Source organism: Miscanthus floridulus, chromosome 5 (assembly GCF_019320115.1).
Source record: "Miscanthus floridulus cultivar M001 chromosome 5, ASM1932011v1, whole genome shotgun sequence".
In the NCBI taxonomy this organism is placed as follows: Eukaryota; Viridiplantae; Streptophyta; class Magnoliopsida; order Poales; family Poaceae; genus Miscanthus; species Miscanthus floridulus.
The window spans coordinates 27,742,036-27,765,675 of record NC_089584.1 but is presented as its reverse complement, the minus strand read 5'-3'; the positions used below and the strand labels follow the sequence as shown (position 1 = coordinate 27,765,675).

The following is a 23,640-nucleotide window of genomic DNA, read 5'->3' as shown; positions in this document are numbered from 1 at the left end:
ATTCTCTAGAATTTTTGGACAGATCTGGGAAATTGTTTTGTTTGACCTTAATAAACATTGAATCATATTGAGACAACTATAAGAAAGTTGTAGGAAGTTTTATAAGATTTCCATAAAGTCCAAGATCATAGTATTTGGTTGAGTAGAACTCCAGATATGGCCAAAATAAGTAGCTGTTGTTTATAGTCCAAGAAATAACTAAGTTAAATTGTAATTATTTGTCTTATGTGATGCTTGTGTAGATGCTTAGGCTAATTGAGATTAATTGTTAGCTACAGGTTCTAAGCCTCTTACTGATGATGAACAACTTTACCTTAGGTTACTAGAACTTGGTGAGTGTTTGTTTCTTGTACTATAGAAGAAATATGCACCTACTCGGTAAAGATCATCTAGAAGAAAGTTATACATCTACTTGGTCAACGAATGTTAAACTTATCATATATCTTGCGGACAACCATGCTCATGCATATACACTTATCATTTCATCTCATCTCTTATGCATTCATGATACTCATTTATGCATATGCATGCAATAGGTTCCTCGGAAGGAGTGACACTACTCGAGGTCGAACCCGACCGTTAGGAGGATCAATGGGCAGCATAGGAGCAGGAGGTTCAGGCGGAAGGAGGAGTCAACATGGAAGATCTTCCTGAGTGTCCTGACCACCAACCTTCCTCGTTTCTGAAAGACAAGCCCCGGAGCATTCTAAGCCTCCTATGTTTTCTAAATATCAACTTGAGTCCTTTTTATGTTGATGCATTAAGTACTAGGGGTTGATTGGAACCACTTGCTGCATATACTTTTCTTGTCCAGACAAATATATCTTGAATCATTTGTAGGTCTAGGATCAAATATATGCTTAGCCATGCTTAGTTCGGTAGAAGTCGGGTGATTTCCTATCATCTTCAAGATATAGGTAGATATCTGGTCACGGTTGGCTATAATTGCTATCGTGAAAATAACCATGTGTTAATGAATAAAAAGGAGACTGGGCAACGGCAACGTAACATTAATTGATGGAACTTGATGGTTATGATAATGCTCAAATTAATACACTGGATATGGTTACTAATGCTTGTTAGTTTAATCACGTGATTGCTCTAGTACAGGTGCTAATCTAGAGATGCTTAATTGAATAGGTATTCAATTTCAAGTTAAAGATATTAAATCTCCAAGTTATGTTACTTAACCTTTTATGCAAAATATTATCAAGCTAACTCCACCGATAAAGCCTTGCATACTCCTTTGTATCATATTATTTCTGGTTTACGACGGGTAAGTCTAGCTAAATACATTCTTCTTCGTTCACTCCTTTTCTCGATAATATTAACAAGCTAACTCCACCAATAAAGTCTTGCATCCTTTGTAGAAGAGTGATGTCATTTTTATTGGAATCATTTTCCTTTTCTTTTGATTTTTACTGTTCCAACAAAATACTAAATCCTCTTGTCGATTGCCTGCAGGTCCGCCTTTGTCAAAAGAAAAGAAAAATGATTGTTGTAGTAGCAACAAAGAAAAGTTATTATAGCCCACTGCACACAATGGTGCGACGCTGATGTTGATGGTGGAGCCACGTCCGTGACACCGAGCATCCACGGTCCAACTGACGGTAGAGTGGTATAGGAACCGACATGACTGCATCCCGACTGGTGTCAGCATTCAGCAGCCTCCTATACTTCTCCATTTTTTATCGTAAAATCCCTAAAAAAAGTTGATCCTCCAACTACAATGTGAAACTACAACGTACAGATGTTGACCACAAATGAAGAAATCGATCACCTAAATTAAAGGTTGTGATGTAATGTGTAAAGTTTATTTGTCTTTTGTCATATGAACACATGTTGACCAAATAATATAAGTTTATGCTACTTTACTCTTTGGTTTATTCATTCAGTGCTCCTAAAAAATTGATCCTAATTCCGATAGCAATGCATAGATAATTCATTTTCATATATCATAAAATACATTTCATCCCATCGATGATTCCAATAAAAATGACATCACTCTTCTAGATTTCACTATTTCTCACTCTATTAATTTTTTTCATGTCAATACTAAATTACCGCAGCAACGCGCGAGGAATCATCTAGTTCAAATTAACATTTGAGCTTTACCTACTTTTATATATTGTGATTGCATAATGTGAGCCGTTGTCTTATCTGAAACATATTGCCCAGTCAACCGATCAAAACAAAGTAAAACACTAACGATGCAATGCATAAATAGAGTCTATATGGGTCTGATTGGCTACTTGTATTAGGATAGCTTGTATTAGACCTTATGCAGTACAACCTAAGCTATCTAAACGTATGTAGTGCCTTGGTGTTTGGTTGTCCTGCTTTAGACCTTATGCAGCACAACCTAAGCTAGAGGGATTTCATGTTCAATTTCAAAGTGACTGTCATTATCAATTCTTGTGGCATACAACGCAGTGGGATTTCATATTTATGAGCTACGAAGATTCACTGGTGGTCATTTTGATGTTTATTCAAAATCCTTTGATGGGTGAAACACTTCTAGAAGTCATTCTTACTATAAACAAAATTTTAAACCCATGTTGTTTCTCTAATATTTTTCATGGATCCTAAATATATTGTAAACTTGTCATGAAAATTTTAAGCTTGTTTTGAGTGTTTCTAAATTTAATTTCAAAACTAAAATCTAATTTTAAGCAAGCGATAGGTTAAGAACTTTGGATACTCGTTGAGCAAATAAATTACATGTCAAAATACTACTTCTGAAGCATAAGTTTAGATGTTATGGATTTTTGAAAAATATTTTGGGCAAAACAACTTAACCGAAAACTTAAATGTAGCAAGAATTTTGGTCTCAATACTGCAAAAGCTATGATGACAAATACAAATAAAATGGGTCACCCTTAATTTTTAGCATATATTTTAGAAAATCACAAGATTTTTTTGAAGGCTCTAGGTCCTTATTCACAAAAAATTCAAAATGTGAAACTTTGAAATTCTCTTTATTATTACTCGTATAAAAGGATTTGCATAAAAAAAATCGCCGGGCACTGCCGCGACCAGACAAACGGAGAGGCCGAAAGGGATGGCACGAGCTAGCTCGGCCTGTTGGGCCGCCGTTGCTAAGTATCAACTGGGCCAGAGTACTGCCAGTCCATTTCAAGGCTAATTTCTGAGGCGTCGTCGTCTTCCTCGGTCGGGTGCTGGAGGCCCCAAACGCCAACAACGAAAAACTCCACCGCAGACAGGCCATTGAAAGGAGAAGAAAGGAGTGGGGTCTTCAGTTCAGCTAGCTGGGGCAGCTGCCGTACCCTGCCGTAGGTGGAGCTCCGCCTCTGTCGGCACTTGAGAGGTTGGCAGGACTCATCCGCGTGTGCCGCCTACCTCGAGAACAGAACCACCCACACCTAGGTTCTTGTAGTGGATTCACTGGATTCAACCAATTGATTGCTATTTTGAACTGCGATTCTGCGAATTTGTGATCCTGTTAATTTCCACCACAGTTTTCTTGCGGGCCAGAAACGCGAATCACGATGATTCCAGGAATCGCCCCCAAGACGGCGGTGGCGCCGGTGGCCTGGGCACCTCAGCCTCGGCACATGTTCGTGTTCGGCGCGGGCTTCGTCGGCCGCTACGTCTCGGAGCGCCTCCTCGCTCAGGGCTGGTTAGTTGCCTCCTCACTCTTGCCCCGCCCACTTCATCCTCCCTGCTTCTCGCTGGCTGGGCGGCGCCGGCGCAAATCGAGCTCGCTCCTTCCTAATGTCCAATTCCCTGTCTCAGCCTGATTCCTGATTTGGGAGTGGATGGATGAATCTGCAGGCAGGTCTCCGGGACGTGCACCAGTGTCACCAAGAAGAGGGAGCTCGAGATGCTGGGCATGAATGCTTTCGTTTTCGATGCCACAGAGAGCAGGTGTGGATTCGTGCTGCTTATCCTGTACCCTTTTCATTCTCACTTGTTTCTAGCCTGTCCCGTTTGTGCTTGAACATTGATGGTTCATCAGCCAGAAACATTTCTAAATAATGAATCAAATATAAGGAAAGCAGAAACAACCTAAATCGTCAATAAGTTGCTCCATTCACCTGTAGGAACTAGTAAGCAGGTGGGAAGCCCCTCCTATAGCCACTGATTATTCCCTTTATGATAGGAATCCCACTGGCACATTTTACTTGCAAAGAACGTAGAGAGGGGCCTATAGCAGTTTCTGGTGAAATCATGCAGAAGCAGGTGGTAACAAGGTTCTTTTTTGTTACTAATCCGTTAGTTTGGCTTTGTAACACATTGCTTGAACTGTTTGGAGCATAGATTCACCAGCTGTAAGCGTATCAGATAGGCTAGTTGGTAGAGTTTATTTTACTTAGTTACCATGATATCAAACTGTGTATCTGACTCCATTCTGAGGTCTGAGCACCCCTTGTTACTTAGCATGTGTTCTCCACATCCTCTTGCTCATATTATCGGGTGTGATGGTAGTATGTTTCTGTACATAAATATCTCTGTGCTTGGTTGACTTTTAAGTGGTTCTTATTGATAGATATGTCACTTCCAGCCTGGAAAATATTCACAGTTTGCGACAAGCAACTCACTTGCTCATCTCCATCCCACCCATCCCTGGAATTGGTGATCCTGTAAGTTGTAAGTCAATCATTGCTTGTGTTTGTTTGATCAGGCTTTAATGCTAACTGGATTTCACTTTATGGTAATTTGCACCTGTTACCCCAGCTACTTAATTTAGATGAAGACCTGAGGAGAATTCTCAGCCATGGTAATCTTGAATGGTTATGCTACCTTTCGTCAACAAGTAAGCTCTCAAATGCCCTGATATATTTACCACAAATTCCAGATAACTGTTGGTGGAGGGCAGTAGCCCTGCAGGACACAGGTCCTGAAGTTTGAGTTACATTTGAATGAGAGAGAGGGGAGGAGTTTACATATGAAACATATGATCCCACACCATCGTTACTGACTTAACTCTCGGCGGTATCCTACATCTCCAGTCTTCAGCAGCCGCTCTACAGTTTGCAAGTAGATGTTGGGGGTTGGGGATTTCAGGGTTGTCAGGGTGAAGTTGCCCACCTGCTGTTCAAAGTTGTCAGTTTTATTGGGGTTAGTCAAGAGAATTGCTGCAATCGGTCAGGGGAATTTTCACACTAAATATGTCAATATTTTGTTCATAAGCTAAAAGCTGCAATATTAAAGAAAAGGACGACCCCAACGGCATTGCACTAAGAAGAAGCTTCTCACGTGCAGGCCGAGAAACACCCCAAAGGCCAGCTGCCCTGGACGTGCTGTGGACATGTGTATCTCGCTAAAACTGATTCAGATGGTTACACATATAACTCAGGAACACAGCTACTGAGGGGTGTATTTTAACCCAGGCCTTTTTAAATTCGCTCCCATAGGGAGTTGAACCCAAGACCTGAGGGGGAGGGGGGGTTCTTATTTTTGCAGTATCATTAGAAATTGATGTTTCCTATGAAAACCAGCAGGCTCAAATAGCGGGGAAGAAAAACAAATATCTTCTTTAAGCAGTTGTGATGCAGAGACTTGAAATTTCACTATCTAATACACCCAAACATCCAAACATGGGGATAGACCCCTCATATATTTCTTATTTAGTTGCCAACATATTATATGTGGAGTAACATCAAATTGAGCAGAGTGCTTCTTCCATTCTTCTGCTTATATCATGTTAGCCATTAACTATACAACAAACTGGCATGAAGTATATTTACAAGCGTTTTGTGGCAAGCACTGCATTTGGAGATCTGTGGGTGATTTGCACAGGGCAGCTATTGCAGTTGATGCATTACTCGATGCATATATTTCCTTTTCTCTTGTCATGCACTTAATTTGAAGTTGTCAAACATTGAAGCTGAGTCAAGGGTAATAACAAATCATGCTGTGTGCAGTGCACCATATAAGAGATTTTCTTTAGAAAGCTACTTTGTAACACTTTCTTACTTTCAGGTGTGTATGGTGATTGTGGTGGTGTATTGGTTGATGAGGAGTAAGGGACTTGTTGGTTTTTTTCTTGTCCATGAAGTACATTTTAATGGAAAGCTAAATACACTGCTGTGCATGCAGTCATACAGTAAACCCAAAGAGCGAGTCTGCCAAGTTAAGATATAACGCAGAAAAAGGATGGCTGAATCTTATTGATGATCCAAATCTGTCAGCTTTTATATTCCGTTTAGGTGGAATATATGGGCCAGGAAGAAGGTTTTGACCTGCTGAAATTTCATTCCATTTCACCATTTTAATTTCTACTAATTCAGTTTGACAAAAATGGAACATTTGTTGGCATGCTGATTAGTAGCACTGTGTAATGCTTATGAAAACTGAAACATATCTATAATGCCAGGCCAAATAATAGAATAGATTATGACATGAAGAATATATTATTGGAGACGGTTGTAGTACCTTGATGACTGTTTTGTGAAATCCTTTGTTTCATAGTTCTTTTCTTATATTCCAATGACTAGACCCTGTTTACTGCAGTGCTTTGGACACCTTAACCAAGGGCAAATCTTTGTCACAGAGACAAAAGTTGCGAGAATCCAAGCAGTATACTGCACGAATCCACGTGGTTGACATCTACCAGGCTGTCTTGGCTAGCATGAGCATCAGATGTGCAAGGTTTCCTTTTCAGATGCATTGATGTCACTTCAGTTTGTGATATCCAACAATATTTCAGTCTTAATTCCTGTGCCACGTTGCTTGTAGGATTGCACAACCAAGATATTTCAACTGTATCTCTGTTTTCTCTAGAAGACATCATACTTACCAATAAACCAACATAATTATATCATGCATCATGAAGTTTCTTAGGGTAACAAGTAGAGTGGGAATTTCGCATTTTGTGCTATGAAACTTTGAATGGTACTCCCTCCATTCCAAACTATAAGTCGTTCTGACTTTTCTAGATACATAGCTTTTATTATGTATCTAGATTATATATATATATATATATATATATATATAAAGATACCAGATAAGAATAATATTACATGCCATGGAGATAATACCGCATGCCTATCCTTGATTTGATGTTTGCAACATCAATCATTCGGGCGTGGAAGACCATACCAAAGAATATCCAGAAGGATACTATCTGTGCGTGATGGAGGACAGCGCAAAAGGAATACACAATCATATATATATATATATATATATATATATATATATATATATATATATATATATATATATATATATATATATATATATATATATGTAGCAAAATCTATGTATCTAGAAAAGCCAGAACTACTTAGAATTTGGAACGTAGGGAGTACCATGTTTAGTACCTCTATTTGCACGTTTGATATTCTGATCATACACTATCAAATATAACTTCAATTCCAAACCCAAATACAGTTGGTACTCTAGTTTTTAGTAATGTTTGGTTCTTTCGCAGCAACCTAGTGAAATCTGAAATATCTTGTTTGCTAATGATTCACTTCTCATGCTTATAGTTCTATTCCAGGAAAATATTTAATGTGGTGGATAATGACCCTGCCCCAAGAGCTGAAGTTTTTGCGTTTGCTAGGAGTTTGATACAGAGGAGATATCCTGATCTGATAACTGAAACCATTGATGACAAGTCTACAGGCTTAGATTATCAAGAGATAATTGTACGTGCAGAGAAACTGGTTTCTAATGCTCGGATGAAGCAGGAACTTGGTGTTAATCTGCTCCATCCAACTTATAGATCTGGCCTGCAGAGTATCCTTGATGCTTGGCAAATTCAGTCTCAACTTCCCAATAGAAGTCAGTGATGTTTTTGTTTAGGAAGACATATAGGTGTATTTACGTGTATCTGTGCTTGGTTCAGATATAATAACTAGAAAACCTCTGGCGTGGCTACCAACATTTATGTTCTAACTATGCATTCCAGTTGATCTTGCTGTCACGGAGATGGAGGCTAAGAGTGAGCCTATTATTTTGCGGAGAACATTTGTAGCTACTACACGGGGCTGTCACCAATGCGAATGATATGTTAAGCTTGCGCTTCAATTTGGTAAGAAGAAAGTATAATATGACATGAGATATCCAACTCTCCTTTCTCACTGTGTAAGAATGTGTTTCATCATTGATGTTCCAATGGAACATCGAAACCATGTAATAACTAACTACAGATCAACAATCCATTTGCATGAGATGGAATATCCGGTCAATAGTATACACAATTTTGCTCAGTCAAGGACAAAGTTGAAAGTATCAGATCAGTCACCAGTAGTTGGTAGTTGCTATATCTAGTAGTATAGTAAAGAGTCCAGTAGATTTTCGTTTGCTCGACATTAAAAAATATTTCAGTTTGCTAATTCAGAATTCATAGTTACCAGAATGCGGCATTTGTATTCCAATTGTCAGAGAATGTTTTTTTATGTTGAAACAATTTGTAGCCTGATTTTTTTTCTTGTACTTCTCGCAAATTCTGCATGTTTCGAACCTTTGACATATCTACAAAATTCAGGCTGGCAATTGCCTGCTGTAGTCCCATTCAAAAAAAGGTTGATAGGTTCTTTAACTCTACATGCAATTTGCATGTTATTTTTCTTATTTAAAAAATCGGTTAATCAGGAATATGATATCTACTGCTATGCATGCCATTTAATTCATCAGTCCACAATGAGGTAAAAATCGTGGAATTGAGAACGGCAATACTATATCGATGTCTGCTTGCATTGTAATCTTTTTTAGAAAACAATTTTAGTCTTCGGTAAAAAACGATAGTTGGGTAACAATAATCGCCATTAGGTTGTAATCTAATTACTTTTTAATCAAAATCTTTATCTAACCCTTCATTTCGTTTCAACCTAAATACTTGAGCCGCAGAAGTGTTAAGCTTTCTGTTGGGACAGAAATACACAAGTAGCGGAGGCTAGAGCGAGTATGAACTAACAACAACAAAACACTTGTGTGGTGTTGTGCAAGGATGCCAGGTGGAGCCTTCGCCTTCAACCTGCGGTTGGGCGAAGGCCCTGGAGACGGCACCGAAGGCCCCCGAAAGCGGCTAGAGGCAGAGGTCGCAACGATTTGGGCGAAGACTAGGGAAACTCTGCCAACATCGGGAAGGCCTGCATGGCGTTGCAGCCCCGAGCCGGAGATGGGCCTCTCGTGGGCCTGCGGCGACGACCCATGATGGAAAGGCGGCGCAAGGAAGGGAAGCCTGTTTTGCTCCAAGCAGTTGTAACTAGAGTAGGAATATTGTTAGGATGTGTCTTAGCTGTCAAGGGGTAGAAATGTAAAAATAGGTGATGGCATACAATGCTCTATAAAAGGGGAGCCAAACTCAATGTAAGGTTGGTTGGTGAATTCATTTATGAAACCCTGATTGTGCTTGGGCCCACCTACCACCTTCTCAGCCTTCGCCTAGGGCATCCACCTAGGCGAAGACTCCACCGCTTCATACTTGCTGGAAACCCAGTTTTCCAACATTGACGCCCAACGCGTGTAGGCCAAGCAAAACCCACAATGGCAAGAAAAAGAGCAGCCTCCGCCAGGGCAACTTTAGAGCCCGTAGCAAGGGGAAGACCCAGGCGTAACGCCCGTAGCACCTACGCTAGCGCCCCATAAGACCAAGTTATAGAAGAGCCTATTGTCAAAGACCAGCCTCCGGCAGTCGAAGAGCAGCAAGCCTCAGATCCCAACCTAGAGCAAGTGCTTTAGTAGCTGCAAGCCCAGTTGCAGAGCACGCAGCAAGAAAGAGACTGGCTGGCAGCAACATTCGCTGCAAGCCAGAGGGCAGTCCAAGCATCACTACAGGCAGCGGAGATCAGACAACAGCTGGATGCCCTACAAGCGAAGATACAAAATATGCAACCCAGCCAGCCTCTTTTCAACACACCTAGCTAGCCCCATTCAGCAAATCAAAGCCAACCCAACCCTTTGCCAGGTATGGCAACCCAGCAAACATTTGACACTCCTTACACCTTACCACCAGTCCACAGAACTATGGACTCCAAATCCCCATTGTCCGAAAGAATCCAAAACTCACCCTGGCCCCCCTCCTACAAACCTATCAACCTACCCAAATTCAATGGGAGATCTGATCTGTGGCAGAACCGCCTAAAATAACACACTTACAGAGGCGCTCGTCTTCCACCAGACACTAAGCACCCCCGAAAGCAAGCTACAGCAGGCGGTATCCGTCGGGCACACCCCAAGGGAGAGCCCGAAAGATCCATATTTTTCCCCAAGGATCCAATAATGAGAACGAGTTACAATACTTAATCCATTACATACATCCAGAGTTCTTACAAAATACATTATTACATTTCTAAAGTCAGAGTGCGGAATATTAAACAACGGAATTAAAAATAAACATCTAACGACAATGAACAAGGATCTGTCTGTGCCCACCAAAAGAATCCTTCACACAACGATACTCCTCAAGTATTACCTACAACAGGGGTAAATAAACCCTGAGTACACAATGTACTCGCAAGACTTATCCGACTAGTGGGAATAATTTCCTGACTCCAAGGGATATGCAAAGCTTTATGGTTTGCTGGTTTCCTTTTTGCAGAAAGCAATACTAATTGTGAGTCCTTAGTTATGTTATTATTAGCAGCCATGATTAATTTATTATCTAGCCATTCTATGTAAGCATCTGTTCTACTTTCAAGTAAGAGTTGAGCAATCTGTTCCATTTCATCACCTTCCATCTTTCAGTTCTTACTACGGTGCTTGAGTTTAGACCAGCCATACTGGATTTCCCGGCGATTCGCGAATCAGTGCCCCCAACTGGGTACCCTGAAAACACACGGCCTGCTTGTACCTCAGGCACAAGCAGGACCAAACCATCACCCTCCTATCATGGGGCCCAGGTCTCCATCCAAACTTGGACTCCAAGCCCCCGCTCCTAAGTCCTGGACTTAGTGCGGTGCAAGGACCTCCACCATCCCTACCTCCAATTAGTCGGTCCGGAAAGGGCCGGAACCCACGACAAGAGAGCAACAAGTCTTCCCTGCGCCCATACCCAAGTATGTGCTCGGGATAATAAGTCCGTGACTTGCCTAGCGTCTAATGCAATGGTCGGTCCTTAATCGACACAGACAGGAGGAAAAAGTGTAACCAAGCTATACCCTATTGGCCATAGGACACAGCGTCTTACACCCACCAGTACCCAAACCATATCCCTGCCCGGTCACCATTTTTCCTTTCCACCATTTTATCATGAGTGATCATAATTATCACTTATTATGAGTAACGGCAGGTTACTCACGCTACCAAAATCCTGAGCATAACAGCTACTCGACCTGTACTAGTAGGACTCATAGGTAGATATATTTATGCATGTAGTTTCCATAAAATGCCTGTAACATAAATGCACATCATATATATTCAGTGATCATTTAAAATAAGGGTTATGCACCGGGGCTTGCCTTGGGTAGGCGGCGGTGGGTCAACAAAGTCAGCACCAAAAGGCTCTAGGGCTCCCTCCTGCATGAGGATATCCTCCTCGTACTCCTTGATGACCTCTTCGTAGTCCTGTTCGTCCGCAGGCACAAACTCTACCAACTCATGATCTACATGCATGAAATGATGATGCAACACTTAGTAATGCGGCAACAGCAACTCTTAAAATAAATTACATCTATCAAGCTACTAAGCTAGTTCTACCGACTAAGGTGCTAAGTTACCTACTGTTAACACTAACAAGTATGCCGCATGACATATATTATCTTCGCAACTAAAGGTAGTCTTACTCTTAATACCATTTACTCTATATATGATCAAATGAGGAATACTAGCTACTCTATTTATCCACCTACTCTAGGGCTACAAAAATTTCAATGAGTACATAATAATCTAATGAACCTACTATAAAATTTTCATGGCTAAAGCTATTATCAATTTGCCACAAAAACTCCTACAAATATTAAGATACATAATACTAAGCCTTCTAAATTGAATTTATGAACCTATCATTACCATAGCTAACTATAAACTAACTACACCAACAGATAGATAGCATTTTTGTGAACTTAACAAATTTTGGTTCACTATTTTTTGATACCTACAACATTTACTATAATTTTTCAAAGTTTAGCTCAAAACTAAATTGAATAAACATTTGTTAATTCAGTGGAAAACGAAAAACCGAATTCCTTAGTGCCGCCCGCGAGTGAGCGGCTTGGCCCACTCCAGCGCTCCGTGCGCGCACATGCACATCACACTGACACGGCCCAACGTGGCACGACCCACGCACGACAGTAGCCCACGGAGGGAAGACCCGCGCGCGTGCCGCGTTATGCAAAAGAGCCCTTGGCTTCCAATCAAATGGACCCGCAGCCCTTTTAACTATTTCCCTGTCTCACTGACGTTCTCACTAATCCCCCCGACTTGCTTCGAATTCATGTCTCATAGTCCTTGACCGGAACTTAACAGAGGCCGCGTCATCTCCGACCAAACGCCAACGAGGACGGACCTCCTCAGCCTCAACCTTCACTTCCTGAGCACTCTACGAGCGAAGCGCCATCGATCGAGGTATAATACACTAAAAACGGTGCAGGGCGTAGGTGTGGCCATGCACCGCGGCGGGGTCTGGCCGCGGCAACACCGATGCCGGTGAAATCACCTAACTTAATGCTACCATCACTACCTAGACTCCATGCCTAGCGTACTGGTAACATCCCAAAGGTCCTAGACATACCCATTCTACTCCCAAACAAGCCGGACACGTACACTGCATCTACACTACATTCGTCGGAGGCGACCACGCGCTCTGAGGAGCCTCAGCCCTAACCGGCTCAATCACCTACCCTAGGAGCAAGAGGACCTCACTAGATACATGTAGGATAGATTGGAAGACATCGCAGGGCTCGACAAGATGGTTGGCCACAAGCGCGGGGTGGCTCCGGTTCACGCCGACTACGGCGAAGGCGTTCCCGGTGACCAGCTTCTCCATCGGTGAAACCGCTGCACGGGCGAGTCAACCAAGTGAAGGAGACATAATTGCACCACTCAATTGAGACAAAGGATCAAGGAGCGACACCCTAGCCGAGCACCCACCTCGACGGCCATGGTGGACCGTCACGAGGAGAATGCCCCGCATTACCTCACTGTAGGATGGAAGCTCGCCGGGACGACTCCAATCGCTAGCTGACTAACAGGGCTAGTTGGGTGCATGGTTAATTGGAAAGGAGGTGGACTATGCAAGGCTAACTAGATGGATGATGGCGTTCGGACTTAAGGGGGGTGGACGGCAGGGGAAAACTCCAATTGAAGCCTCGACACCGTACAGTCGTAACAGAGGCAAGCTTGGCGCGAAGCTAGACACCAACTCGACCTCCAGATGTGCGCAATTATAAGGATGGGGTCAGCTCTGTGGGTTTTGCCTTGGCACGGCTCGGCCGACGCGATTCATGGCGACGAGACGGGGAGTTTGGCGTGGCGCATTCACTAATTGGAAGAGGACGATAGTGTGATGGTGATGACTCCATGTGCGCATACAAGTCCGACACGATGAGATGCAACCGCAGTGCCATGACACACAAGATGACGGCGGCTCGGTACTGCGCGCCGTAGAGGCGGATGCCGATCCGGGAGGCAGTAGCGTGGCGACGCACGAACGCAGACGTGATGGCGAAGGCAGGCGGGCAAGGCCATGCCTGTGTAGCCACAAAGGGTCAACGACAGCAGTGACCGGGCGAGTGGTAGTCAGAGCATAGCGCGATTAGGGGCGCAGCTCGACGCGACGGCGAGCAACGTGGCTCAGGCAGACGCAACGGCGGGCAGAGCAGCCCGGCCCACCGGCACGGTGCGCGTGCATGCGTGAGCGTGTGCCAGGGCACAGCAGCAGTGGTGTACATGTGCACGCCAGGGGTAGGCTAGTGCCACGCACCAAGCCAAACAAAAGCCTGGTGACCACGACCAGACGCTGCAATCGTTCAGGAACGTGTCTTGCACGCTTTTTAAAGCGTCCCAAAAACCCACCTCAATGCTTCAATTGCTAAACCAACTATTTTATGCTCGAGATGGTATATCAAGCTACTAAAACAACCCCTAAGACCATGCCACTACGTAACCCGATTCTCCTATTAAAATTCCCAAACTTAGCTTCGTCGATCCATTTTTCGACATAAGAAAATGACTAAGTTTTTGTTCGGATTCGCGTTAACTTCGATTTCCAAGCTATCAAGTAAGCTATCTAGTGAATCCCATTCTTGACTGCAAGTATTTCATCGCCACTTACAAAGTTTGTACTACAAACTTTATTAAAGTGTCGAGTATGCGTTCTATAGCATTTTCGTTCACAAAAAAATCGTTTAGAACTCTAAGCGATATAACACGACATAAAATATAACATTTGTTTTGTGTTTCCGATAAGCGTTTCAAGTCACAAGAATTTATTTACACATTATATTTCATATGTTTACACATAAGTATGATGCTCATGCAGTGTTTTAGCAAAAGATTATACAGTATAACACCGAGGGTGTTACATGATCCACGCTAGTTCATCATGAGTTTTGAGGCAGCTATAGCCTCGGCAGGCAGGAATGACAATGTCTTGGCCAAGTCATTTGTTATTGTAGCCGAAGGTGACGCATTGGCATAGTATTCTATGTTGAGGCCAAGTTCAGTGTATTCATGGGAGGACCTCCGCAACAAGATCATAGCCAACTTCAAAGGGTTCACCACTGAATCCCTAACATCAATGGACCTATTTCAATGCAAGCAAAATCAAGGTGAGGCCCTGAAGGACTATTTTCAAAGGTTCATGCAGCTCAAAGCGAAGACACCAAACGTTACAGAGGATGTGGCAATTGAAGCCATAATTAAAGGTCTCCGCATCAGGGCCTTTTGTAGCTCATCTAGCTCGGGAGAAGTCACCATAGAAGAACTATACAGTGAGTTTGAGAAGTATTGCAGGTTAGATAATGACCTTCGTAGAAGGCTAGAAGAGCAAAATTAGAACATGCAATACCAAGGGAGTAGCAGGAATGCTCAAATGGGCAACAGAAGCCAAGGCCAATCATAGCATCAGGAACCGCCAGATCAACAAGTTTTTAATATAAAGTAGCAAGGGAACAGCAAGCAAGGACAGCAAATGCCAGAGGCAGCCCCAAACAAAGTACCTTAGAAGTAGTACGAAGACAAGAAATACAATCAAAGAAAGAACTGGAACAAAAACCAGGAACCAAGACAGCGAAGGCAATATTGTTTCTTTCATGGAGAGAACAAAGAGCACATCACCAGAGATTGACTATATGCGAAGGAAACTCAAGAGAGGATAAAGAATAGGGCAAACCCTCAACCTCCGCCATAACAACCCACAAGAGAAGTCAACCATACCTTCGCTGCACCCTTGCAGCAGCCATACTGCCCAATCTACCCAAGCCTTAACTCCAATCAAATCCACCCATCCACCTTAGCAGCCACATACTACCCTAACTTCTTACCCACATGGCGACCAAGCACCCAGCAGCAAGCGCATGCCAGTAACCAGCATGTAGAAGCCAACCTCACCTATATAAATCCAAGGCCTCTGCATATAACATTCATAGAGACAAACCAGCCAGCTCAAGTTCACAATAGATAACTTGAAGCACTACCTCTGCCACCACCCCCACCGCAACTAGCCGCGCCCAAAAACGAGCCCAACCTAGAAAACTAGCTCAATCCACATACACCACTACCCACCATTGGCATGGTACTACCAATAGCCAAGGGCTCTTTAATGGAGTTCCAAACAAAGAAGTAGAAGAAAGATCATCTCAGGCTTATCAACAATATAGCAGTTCATGGTCCAGTACGCTGCACAGATTGGTCGAAGACTCCCATTACATTCTTAGAACAAGACCTCTAGTTGGAAAGCTACCCCCTTATTGATGCCATGGTGATCAAAGCCAATATTGCAGGTTAGAAAATTAATAGGGTTCTCATAGACTCCGGAAGCTCCGCAGACATCATTTATGTTAATGCCTTCGACCAGATGAAATTAAGCAGAAAACTAGTTGCAGCCTTCAGACTCACCACTAATCGGTTTTAGAGGCAAGAAGATCGATGCATTAGGAAACATATCCCTACCAGTCTCTTTCGGAGGACAGGAAAATGCAAGAACATAATACGTGACATTCGATGTAGTAGATCTCTACTACCCATACAATGCCATCTTCAAAGAGGGTTTGCAAATAAGTTCAATGCAACCATCCATATGGGCTACTTGTGTATGAAAATACCAGCTTTGCACGACACCATCACAGTCCACGGGAGTTAGAAAGAGCAAGAAAATAGAAAGAGCCATCTACAAGTCACAGCGCAACATTAACTCTATTGAGTCAGCTAAGAGCAACGGACCGAAGCCTCTGGACATGCCGAAGGGGAAAACCGATCTCAAAGATCAAGAAGAAACAAAATCAGTCCCATTAGAGAATGCAGTGCCAGATAGAAAAGTCACTATCAGAGGCAACCTTTCGAATGAAGAAGAAGCAGAGCTCATAGAAACCTTAGCCAAAAACAAAGATGTCTTCGCCTGGTCAGCCTCTGACTTGAAAGGAGTCAGCAGAGATATTATACAACACTCTCTTGACATCAACCCTAAAATGAAGCCAAGAAAGCAGCGATAAAGGAAAATATCGGAAGATAGAGTTTTAGCAGCAAAGGCTGAAGTGCAGAGACTGTTAGATGCAAATGTCATCAGAGAAGTCAAGTACTCAGAGTGGCTAGCAAATATAGTGCTGGTGCCAAAGAAAAATGGGAAGATGAGGATGTGTATAGATTTCACAGATATAAACAAAGCCTGCAAGAAAGATCCATTTTTGCTACCAAGGATAGATACCTCTATGGATAAGGCAGCAGGCTGCAAGCGATTTTCACTCCTACACTGTTTCTCAATATATCACCAGATCTAGCTCAACAAGGAAGATGAGGAAAAACAAGTTTTACTACTCCCTTTGGAACATATTGTTACATCAGAATGCCCGAAGGGCTCAAGAACATGGGATCAACCTTCGCTAGAATGACAAAAGTGGTTCTCAGCCCCTAGCTGTAGAAAAACATCATAGCTCATGTCGATGACATTGTGGTGATGAGCAAGGATGAAGAGGATCACATTGCAGATCTCAAAGAAACCTTCGTCAATCTCAGGGTAGCCAGACTCAAGCTAAACCCAGAAAAGTGTGTCTTTGGCGTAAGACAAGGCAAAATGCTCGGGTATATTATAGGACCCGAAGGCATAAGAGCAAATCCAAAAAAGACAAAGGCCATAATATCAATGGTAGAACCATCAACCAAGATAAAAGTTTATAAGCTCACAGGAAGGATAGCAGCGCTAAACAGATTCATCTCAAAGTCAGTAGAGCGCAGTCTCCCATTCTTCAAGGCTCTAAGAGGCGAAGACAAAGTGGAATGGGGTCCAAAGCAGTCGAAGGCCTTCTAGCATCTCAAAAGCTACATGGCCTCCGAGCTCCTAGTCATAGTGCCAAATCCGGAGGCACCACTACTGCTATACGTCATAGCTTTCGACCATGCAGTTAGTGGAGTACTCGTTCAAAAAAAGAAGAAGAATCGAAGGTCATCCAGCAGCCTGTCTACTACATCTTCGAAGCTCTATTGGGAGAAAGGATCAACTATACAGAGATCAAGAAGATAGCATATGCCGTCCTAATCTCATCAAGACAACTGAAGCATTATTTCCAAGCACACGAGATCATAGTGCCATCCTCATAGCCGCTTGGAGACATATTTAACAACAAAGAGGCCTCCAGAAGAATAGGGAAATGGGCAACAAAACTATCCCAATTTGATCTCAACTTCATTTCAAGAACAATAATAAAATCACAAGCATTAGCAGATTTCATAGCAGATTGGACACCTTAGGTACATCAAAGCTCACAACACCAATCTCAGATCTAGACACTTTATACGGATGGAGCCTGGGGACACCAGGGAGCAGGAGCCTCCACCATCCTGATAGCACCGTCAGGCCTCCGGATGAAGTATGTAGCCAGACTAGACTTTAAAGCAACAAACAACATTGTAGAATACGATAGCCTCATACTGGGGCTCAACAAAGCAAAGGCACTTGGTGCAAAAGACAGTCCTTACAAAAATAGACTCTCAAGTTGTGGCAAGACAAGTCGAAAAAGAATATTATTGACACCGAAATTTGGTTCGAGATAAGAAGGCCATAAGGTTAGAAACTTATCAAGTGAAAGCCGAGATATTCAGCAAGATCGGCTATCTAAATTGCCATCAACTGGATGAGATGACATCATCATTTCAAGGGAATGGGCCCCATTGGTAGGGATGACAAGACATGAGGTAAGAGACGCGTCGGGCTTCATAGAAGGGAAAGATTGAGGTCCAAGTTATCGTAATTTAGGAAGCTTTGTTTTCTTTTCCAAGTTTACATCCGGTCTTGTTCGACCAGGACTCGTAGTCAAGCCTCGGGTATAAATATTGAACCCCGGCTATTGTAACATACATCTCAGCGATCAATCAAAAACCCATATCTTAACTTTTTGGCTTATGACACCCATTAGGAGTAGGAGTAGAGTAGATTTCGGTGAGTTCTTCGGCAAGTAGGGCAGCCATCGGTTAAGTTCAACCTCTGATTTGTGTGTGAGTATTCATCACAACTTATATTTTGTTTGTAAGGCTGCATCGGTTAGGTCTGACATCTTACAAGCTTGGTATAAGTTAGTTATCATTAGTTAATTGTAAGGTTGCATCGGTCCAGCTCATATCTCTTACAATTACTGATACATCTTACCCTTGATTCTTATCAAAATTTATATGGTTGCATCGGTCCAGCTCATATCTCATACAAATTTTGATACGGATTAGTTATCGGCTAAATCTGCTATGATTGGTAGGTTTTCCTTGTTGTTCTTAATAGGTTTGCTAGTTATCGATCTTGTTATAACTAGTATTCTTACTATTTGTAATAAAATCATCCTTTGCCCGATTAAAATTGAAACATAACGACTTTATATCTCTTCAAATCATCATCTTATTGCTTTTCCCTATTTACATCTCGCTTTGACGATGGTTTCGGTTAGCTTAGCCATTTTGATCCAATCTTGATCGAAGATAGCATGTGGTTAGGACATGTTTAACCCTAAGTAAAGCTTGCCAGTTGATGAAATTTGGTCTAGAACTGCTATTATGGCTGCCATCGATCTGATCAACCCCCACTGTTAGCACTATAGATCAGAAATTGTCAAATAGCAAGTCTTGCTTATGGTCAAACATGGTCTTTGGTTGCATGCTATGTATGCTTCAGCTATTTAGCTGATCGCTTGCGCTTTCTTGATCGTAGCATGCTTTCACAATTCCATCGAGTGTGTATAGATTCGTATTCTTTGAAGGTTTAACTTGTTATCTTTATCATGGTTGCATCGGTCCAACTTGAACCCCACTATTAGATTGAATCTGATAGGTGTATGAACTTATCCATGTTTGATGGTTGAATGCTTGCATGTTACGAGTTTACTTTCATCAGAATCGGTTGTTTTAAGCCGATAGCCCGCACGTTGAGAATATATTGGCTATTTACATGTTTTTACTTGTTCTTGTCTTGGTTAAAAGCTAGTATGTTTCTCATTTAATATGAATGCTTCCATGTCTACTTCTTGCACCTTTTGCATGTTTTCATGATCGTCGGCTATTTTGATCCATACAATTGAGTAACTGATAATTGTCGATATGCTTGTTTTACTTATCATGCATAATGAACATACTGGATATTGACTCTCTAGTTGATAGCCTTATTTCATCGGCTACTTAGCCCACATTTGGTACTGATTGGACAAGCACTGGCACGTTCCACCTTCAATTACTAATTAATTTTCTCTCCTTGTCAATTGCAGGGTCAAATTGACTAGCATGCCCTAGGTCACGACCATCTGGTCTAGTGTCCTCCTAAGTCTGGGGAGAGCTTGGGATCTGCTCTATGAGGTTTCTCTTGGCTTGCTTCATGTGCCGACAACGGTCACTTTTCACCATCGACACACTCTTGGCACGCCTAGTGGGACCATAATTGTCAACATGGACAATGACGGCATCCTCAAGGTTAACTTTAAGGAGCTACCAAAAGAATAGAGAATGCTCATCGACAAGACAGCGGAAGAGTTCCGAGAAAACTGTTTGCTGTCTTACAATAGGACGCGTGATTCAGTCCTTCAGAAGACTCCATTACTAAGGGTCCTCCTGCATGGGCAGAGCGATCTGAATGAAGAAGCTAAAGCTAAACTTGCTACCCAAATGGTCCACAAGGCTATTCATGAATCCTTCACAAATCACAATCAGGCGCTAGCTAATACAATTGGCTATGTTATGAAAGAAGTTCTTTTTCAGAGCACCGATTGATCAAATGGGACCATCACACTTCAATGGCTTTAATCCTTTGGATGTGGGAAGCAACATGCCTGGTTCTAGTCAGTAGCCAAATGGTAGCAATTCCAATAGCCACCAATGCAGCAGCTTCTAGGAGGACAAGCCCTAGATCTTCAAGCTTAGCCAACCGTAGGGGGGCAAGGTGAAGCCCTGCCAATAGTAGGGGGCAAGGTCAAACCCTACCAATGGCAGGGGGAAAGGTCAGATGATAGGGGGCAACTGCCAGCACAGCAGTCACCAAGTACCCCTATCACGCAGATGAATCAACTTCCTACTAGACAAAATCAGGCATACTCAGTTCAGCAACCAACCTCACCAGCTAGCTAGCAGGTTGGGCAACGGTCGGCTCAAGGGAGATTCAGTACTTCCTATTAGATGCCTTAGTCGGCCCATAAAATTGCTCCATCAGTTCAGAGGATCATCAAGAATGTTGATCCTAACTACTTCAAAAGTCAATTACAAGGATATGCGACTCACAATGCTCAGATCAACTATCTAGAAGGGTATCATCTAGTTTCCAATGCCATCATGTATGAGCTTATGCCACATCCTGGGTATCAGAATCCTTATAGTTAAAATGAGCAACAACTTTAGTAGCTTCAAGCTCAGGGACAGCAACCTCAGGTTCAAGGACAACAGTCTCTGGCTCAAGGTCAACAAGTTCAAGTGCAAGGCTCTCAGGCTTAGACTCAAGGACAGTCGAGACAAGAGGTCACTGGCATGAATGCTGATGAGTTTGTGAGTAAGATAACTGCTATGATATAGAGCTAGTTTGGTCTAAAGCCTAGAGAATAGGTTGGCTCTTACCAGCGCCCATACCCAGCCTGGTATTACATTGTGCAACTCTCTCCACGCTACAGAGTCCGTGATTTCTCTAAATTTACCAAGATAGATAACCATAGAACATATCAGCCGTAATCTCGTTCAGCTTAGGGATGCATCTATTGAGGAGGCACATAAAGTTTGATTCTTCCCCTTGTCCCTATCTGGACCGGCCTTCAGTTGGTTTTCATCACTTGAGCCAAACTTGATCACTAGATGAGCTGATCTAGAGAACAAGTTTCATGCATACTTCTATAGTGGGACAAGAGAGAAGAATATTACAGACTTGACAAGCATGAGGCAGAGGAATAATGAGTCAGGCTCTGAATTTATTCAAAGACTCAGAGAAGTAAGGAACCATTGTTACTCATTAAATCTGTCTGATGGCGAATTGGCTGAATTGACCCTTTAAGGGATGTCTCCATTAATCAAAGAGAAATTTGATGGCTAATAATTTGAGAATTTAGCTCATCTAGTTTAGAGGGTGTCTACTTTTGAGAGTCAGCATTGGTCCCTATGCAAAAAAATATTTGAAGGGTACTGCTGCTATGTCTAATCCATATGATGCGGACTCTGATGGGGACGATCCATAAGTTACAACCACCAAGTGGACATGGGGCAAGGCTCCTGTATCTTGTCCATAGGTGAAGGAGACAGAAAATTCCTACGACTTTGATGTCAAGAAGGCCTATAAGATCTTTGATTTGCTCTTGGAGAAGAAGCAGTTGAGATTGCCTACAAATCATGTGATCCCTTCGGCTGGAGAACTCAAGGGGAAGAAATACTACAAGTTCCACAATGCTACTAATCATAACACTAACGAGTGTAGAATCTTCCGCTTACATATTCAAAAGGCCATTGAGCAAGGAAAAATCAAGTTTGAGCCAGCCAAGAAACTGACGAGGGACATAGATAAGCATCCTTTTTTAGAGGTGCATATGGTAGAGTTTCAGTTGGACAAAGGAAAGGCAAAGGTCTTGACATCAACTAAGGCTAGAGAAGATGGGTTAGTCGACCCTGAGGTTCAGATATCAGCTAATGAGTACAAAAAAGCTAAGCAGCAACGTGATCAGCAAAAGAACCAATATGAGCAAGGTGAGACATCCAGAGTTGGTGCTATACGTCCTTGCATGACTTCTAGAATCTTGTTGAATAAATGGCAACGCCAGAAAGTGAAGGACTACCAGCGCTGGCTTGAAGAAGAAGAATATGAGCGTCGGTGTGAAGAAAAAAGGTATGAAAGAGAATAGGCTGAGTTACATTGGAACTGTCCTTTCTTCATACACTGTTGGAATGAAGGTTTGAAATTACTGACAAGACATAACTTCCTAGAGTGCAGTAATCAATATTCAGAATTTAGGCAATCTCAAGCCAACCGCTAGTCCATCCATGAGCTTTTGAATTATTAATCAAATGACATGGATCGCGTGTAAAAAATGGAGGAGTTCACGATCAGCTAGGTAACCGTGTGTATGATCAAAACTAGGCCAGTCATGATGAAGAGAAAGAGTATGCTTGGCAAGAGGGCTAGTGGTGTCTAGGAGGTCTAACAAGGAGCTAGAAAAGAAGAGTTCAATGCTTGAGGAACAGAGAATTAGAAGCTTAGAAGTATAACAGATCTCGAACATGGTGCGCCAAGCAAACAGTCGATAAGGGTAAGCCATCGGCTAATATTGATATGGTCTTCATCTTACCTATAGAATTCAGAGCTCCTTCCAAGTACAAACAAGAAGAATTCAATCTAGAAGAGTATGATGAAGAAGAATTGGGAGGAGCAGTGGCTCAGCTAAGCCTCTAGACCCAACAAGCTATATTTGACAAGCCATCTCAGCATCGGCACTTGAAAGCTTTATACATGAAAGGATTTGTCGATGGAAAGTCGATGACCAAGATGTTAGTCGATGGAGGTGTTGCGATCAATTTGATGCCTTATACCACATTCCGCAAGCTTAGAAAAGGCCTTGGAGATTTGCTTGAAACTGACATGATGTTAAAGGACTTTGGTGTCAATGCATCTAAGACCCTATGGGTAGTTAACGTTGAATTGATGATTGGGAGTAAGATCCTACCCACTACTTTCTTCGTCATCGATGGTAAAGGAACATACAGTCTGCTTCTTGGCCATGACTAGATCCACGCTAATTGTTGCATCCCTTCGACAATGCACCAATGCCTCATCTAGTGGCAGGGAGATAACATTGAGATTGTTCAAACTGACCCCTCTATGAGTGTGGCAACTGTTGAACTAGCGTGTTGGGAATTTGAAGATTACGAATGCTTCTCTGGTAGGATCTAGGAAGGAAGCATTATCAAAGTCAATGATGAACGTCAACAGCCGATCCAAGCAATCGGCTCTGAGAGTTTATTTTGATGACTCCTCTAGTTGATCGATTACGAAATAGCTAAAATATTTCTCTTATGAATTAGTTCGTCAGAATGTAGCCGTTCTGTTTCAAGGAGTCAGAATTGGATTTAAACGCACAACAT

At 42.5% G+C, this 23,640-nt stretch overlaps 1 protein-coding gene across 8 annotated transcripts; it reads left to right on the top strand.

Annotated features, from left to right (window-relative positions):
* The first annotated feature begins 3,151 nt into the window (after nt 1-3,151).
* Nucleotides 3,152-8,177, top strand: LOC136451847 (uncharacterized). 8 transcript variants are annotated; one of them, XM_066452537.1, is made up of 9 exons: nt 3,152-3,328; nt 3,480-3,640; nt 3,796-3,888; nt 4,511-4,604; nt 4,699-4,777; nt 5,947-5,986; nt 6,064-6,198; nt 6,478-6,615; nt 7,466-8,177. In XM_066452537.1, exons 2-9 carry the CDS (start codon nt 3,510-3,512, stop codon nt 7,755-7,757), a joined length of 1,002 nt encoding a protein of 333 aa, XP_066308634.1. In that variant the 5' UTR covers nt 3,152-3,328; nt 3,480-3,509; the 3' UTR covers nt 7,758-8,177. The 8 variants fall into 8 exon arrangements, with proteins under 8 accessions (XP_066308634.1, XP_066308633.1, XP_066308635.1 ...); XM_066452536.1 differs by having other exon boundaries at nt 3,152-3,387; XM_066452538.1 differs by having other exon boundaries at nt 3,152-3,640; nt 4,526-4,604.
* Nucleotides 8,178-23,640: the final 15,463 nt, after the last annotated feature.